Raw genomic sequence first — 5015 nt, forward strand, 5'->3', positions numbered from 1 at the left:
TACTGTAGACTAGCTCTGCCACAGAAAGGTTATTTTGAGTCACAAATAGCTTTTTGTTGAAGCCTCTGAATTGTCCTCATGTTATGAGAGCATGAGACCTCCTCATTTATAAAACACCATGCAAACCATACTGCACCATACAGACTATTTTCAAAAGGTATTTTTGAAATGTAGTTACTTAGCCTTCAATGTGCTTTGATTCATTCAGCTGATAAGCAAAACAAGTTCACAGTTGCTTGTGTATTTAGAATGAGCAACATAAATAGAATAGCAATGAAAGATAATATACAGCAGGTACTGTAGCCTAACAAGTGCGGCATAAATGTTTTGTCATGCCCAGTACAATAAAAACAAAACACTTAAATAAATGTTTACAGTAAATCATTATCAAAAATACATACTTGTGAATTAAATAATAAATCAGGTTTACATTATATGTGTACAAAATACTATACTTTGTAAGATGAAAACATACAGTACTGTATGACATACTGAGTGCTATGATTTGTGTGGAAACGCAGCAGGTCTTCCAGTCGTTTGTAGACATGTTCTGATTATTAAGTGCATAGTTTCAGAGCCGTTGGGGGTCATTGGATACATCAACAGAGGTGTACAATTCTGACATTCAATTTAAATTCTTGAAAAAGAGATTTGAATCTCAATGGGTCTAAACCTGGTTAAATAAAGGCTAATGAAATAAAAATGGGGCGATCCACCATATCTCCTACTATATACAGTACTACACACTTTGGAAGAAGATAGAAAAATTAACCAATATCATGACTGTAAGAACTTAGATGATGCAGCTGCTGAAATAAAAAACAAAGCATATCATACAGTACAAATCCAAACTTGTTCTGTCTAAAACTAGGTGCAGCCTCTTTTCTTGGGTTCTACTGTTTGGATTTTCATCACTAGAGGGCACAAGAACACCTATATACAGTATTCAGGGTATTATTAGATAGAACCCTTTTAGAGAGAATGTGTGCTCGAAGGTAGTATACAATGAAACATTTGGTTCCTGGCTTGTATTGGTCAAGTAGTGTCCAGCACTTGTCAAATCTCCTCTCTCATTTCCTCGTTGTCCACTTGCTCTTGAACTTCACCAGACACTCCTGATGAGGACGGTCAGCAGCGCGTCATACGCTGTCACACCTCAGGGCGTCCTCCTGGTTGGGGCGGGATGGCGTGGGGGCGCCACTCTCATCCACGCACCAGCAGTCGCCACGCTGCATACCCCTGGATGACCGACACTGCACACACACACACACACACACACACACACACACACACACACACAGACACACACACACACACACACACACACACGTGGTAGAGCAGTGATTTATACATGTGACCAGACATGAAGCCATAAACTAATACACACACACTTCCAGAAGCTTCCAGAAGCATGTTGATAGATAAACACCAACCTACCTGCTTCTTCCTGTAGAAACCACGCTTGTCACAGTTGGGCATATAAATGTCAGTGTCGGAAGGAAAGACTTGGGATTCAATGACTTTAAGGATAGAGACAAGTAACCTATGACATGGAGCCTAGAGAGAGAGAGAGAGAGAGAGAGAGAGAGAGAGAGAGAGAGAGAGATTGAGAGATAAGGGGGGGAGAGAGAGACTCTGGATTATTATGATAAGCACTACTCTAGAAGCATGTGTTAGTGTTTCCTAACTGCATTATACAACAGAATCCGTGTTAATGAAGAAGTGTTTGGAGTATTTTACCTTCTCCAGATCTTCGCTTGGTGTTGAGTCTGTGGCTAGGGGGAAACAAGGCACATCTTAGCATAGTGTAGTTACTACAAACACAGATTTGAACCACCGTTTGTACGGTCCCAGCATTAACACAGCTGATGGACGACATCTACAGTATCATTCACTTGGATTTACGTATCTATGTGTCACGCCTGAGCTCGGGTGTGAAGTCTGACCCCCCAGGGTTAGGGTTAGGGTTATGCTGCCGCATGGTTAGGGTTATTCTTACAATCTCAGTATTGTCTTCCCGCACACTGTCTCAGACGCCTTACCTGCTGGCTTGGGCTTCTCCGTTGTCTTGAGCCTGCTAGCACTACAGACCCCCTTCCCCTGGAGCAGGGCGTGTAGCGGGCTGGCGTCCCCCGGTGGGGGGGTGCAGCGGAGTCCTCGGGCACAGCTCAGGGTATAGACCCCGCATGGCTCTCCCGAGGCCAGGGCAGTGGTGCTGGGCTCTGCAGCCTGGTGTCTGTGTGAGGCCGCCCTCCCTCCCTGGGAGCCCTTACAGGAGGGACACCCCCTGGGCGGAGGCAAGCGGGAGGCCAGGGTCCACGGGCTGGCGAGGGCGAGCTGCAGGAAGACCAGGGCCACGACGTCTGGGTACAGCAGCATTTTCCTGATAGTTAAACGGTGTCCACCAGTGCTAGCAATATAGTCCAGAGTCACCACGTCTGAGGTCAGTTCTTAATCTTCTTGTTTCCTCCTCCCTGGCTAGTGATTCAGCTGAGGTCCGCTGCCTGGCAGTGAGAGAGGCAGAGTGCAGTGGAATCCCCTCCAGCTACGGCAGAGCAATAATGGAGCGACAGACAGCACCGACAGATGCTTTTAAAGAGCCCAAAGTTTGAGAGAGAGGGAGGGGGAGGGAAAGAGAGAGAAATATTAGTCTCCCCTCTCATTTCCAGATTGTTGAGCACACCCCTTCTTCCCTTGTCTCTAACACACCTCCTATGCATTAGTAGAACAGGGCTGTTTCCCAACCCGTCATCAATCAGTGGGACTTCTGCTCTTTCTACATCACTAATAGTTCTCTCGGAGTTTGGTTTCTGCTGGTGGATAGCTATCTAGCTAGCTTCCTCATATGTATTCAACTTAGACTTAGAAAACTGTCCTTTGAGGCAATTTGCGGTCCAGCACACAACGTATACACACACTGAAAGCACATCAGATAAACAAAAACAACAACAATCTAAGATTGTCTACAGCATCCATCATAAATATCATCACAGTTCAGGCAGACATTTAAGGTGCATGAACCTGTAACCCTAACTGTATAGGCTACCGTATAGATAGATAGATAGATAGATAGATAGACAGACAGACAGACAGACAGACAGACAGACAGATAGATAGACAGACAGACAGACAGACAGACAGACAGACAGACAGACAGACAGACAGACAGACAGATAAATAGATAGATAGATAGATAGATAGATAGATAGATAGATAGATAGATAGATAGATAGATAGATAGATAGTACTAGATAGATAGATAGATAGATAGATAGATAGATAGATAGATAGATAGATAGATAGATAGATAGATAGATAGAACTATATGAATCCCCCTACTAATCCCCAATGGGGAAATTCCAAAAACACATAGAATAGAAAGTTAAATTTGCCATATATAACCACTACATGTACAGGTACATTGGAATTCTTGTCATTGTTTGTCCTTATACAGTAGTGACTTAGCACTAACCAGTTCCTCATTCCAGTCCTACAGTAGGTACGTAGCTAGACAGTTCAAGGTTCCCGGACAGGAAGTTTACTGTCTGTAGTCTAGCAGTCTATCAAGTTGATCCTCATCTACACATTCCATCCAATCATGGGAGACTGTGTTCCCGTGACAGGGATTATAGGGGATGTGGAATAGACTAGTCCATATGTTCCACATCCCTTAGTCTACGTCTTCCACACCCCCTAGTCCATATGTCCCCCCAGACTCCCCATGACTAGTGCACGTTGTGAGTTATTGCCATACTAATACATTACTTTTTGTTCTGATTTTGGGGTGTCTCTCCGACCAGAAGGAAGTGGCTGGATCGGAAAGTGAACTGCTGTGCATGGGAGGCTGCTGTGTTGTGATATTGGGCAGCTGACATAGTAATCTGTGTGAAACCTTGCATCAGTCTTTATACTGCTTTCACCTCCCTTTAGTCTTTGTGACAGTCAGATACATTGGAATGCGGCCTACATAAAGCAGGTAGCTGAATGCCACACCCATAGCTGAATGCCCCATATGAATTTTGCACGTGCAGTTGCCATGACGTAGATTAGAATTACAAATAATGAGCATAAAAGAGTTCACGTGACAGTGCATGATGAAATTTTTAAAAAATGACTAATGTAAAAAAAACACACAAAAAAACATAAAACCCATGAGACTTTGATCAAACTGAAAGGGTGCAGCCGCTCCATTCAACCGGAAGATGACTAAGGCCGAGATCTGTGATTAATTCTTCCATCACAGGAAATACATTCCTCCATGTGTGTGTCATATTGGACTAGAATGCGGGTGTACGTGGGGAGACCACCTTCCTAAAAGGACTTAGGCTATCAGAGCTGCTATTTGAAGCTGTAGCCAATCTGGCAACCAATTGTCTACATAACTGCAAGCAACATTTGCTGGCTGACTGTCTTATGTTCCAAATACATGGCCTAGAAAGGTGTTCAATTCCCATGTTTCATAGTCAAAAATATTCCAAGCAATGTGCCAGAACTAACATACATAGTCAATTGGTTCATTCACCCTTCGACCATTCGAACCCTAAAAATAATTGACATTTATAAATTCACTGTCTCTGGTAGCCTACGATCACATCACCACCAACATCACGTTAGATGTATATTTCAACAATGGACTGTTATCTGTAAACACAAAAATGTTAAAAGCATAACGTTAATGCCTAATAAAGTTAAAAAAAGTTGTATTGGCCGGAGTGCCCGGATTGGCTCAGTCTGGCGTGGGCGTGATTTTTTTACCAACAAACTTCTGCCATAACCACGCCCCCGCGAGTTTTCATTGGGTTAGGGTTAGGGTTAGGGTTAGGGTTAGGGTTAGGGTTAGGGATAGGGATAGGGATAGGGTTAGGGTTAGGGATAGGGATAGGGTTAGGGTTAGGGTTGTCCAATGAAAACTCGCGGGGGCGTGGTTATGGCAGAAGTTGGTTGGGGAAAAAAATGACGCGGCGTGATTGTAACATGATGTCATTAACAAGCGCCATTCCCCTCTGCGGGTTGTT

The 5015-nt window shown here is 43.8% G+C and overlaps 1 protein-coding gene across 1 annotated transcript; it reads right to left on the bottom strand.

Moving 5' to 3' along the window:
• Positions 1-1139: 1139 nt before the first annotated feature.
• Positions 1140-2379, bottom strand: LOC311311271 (insulin-like growth factor-binding protein 6; the record flags this gene model as incomplete). The annotated part of the gene is made up of 3 exons (XM_084440951.1): positions 1140-1253; positions 1438-1520; positions 2043-2379. 3 exons carry the CDS (start codon positions 2377-2379, stop codon positions 1140-1142), a joined length of 534 nt encoding a protein of 177 aa, XP_084297077.1.
• Between the last annotated feature and the right edge of the window lie 2636 nt (positions 2380-5015).

Source organism: Borostomias antarcticus (genome assembly GCF_949987555.1).
Source record: "Borostomias antarcticus genome assembly, chromosome: 7".
NCBI lineage: Eukaryota > Metazoa > Chordata > Actinopteri > Stomiiformes > Stomiidae > Borostomias > Borostomias antarcticus.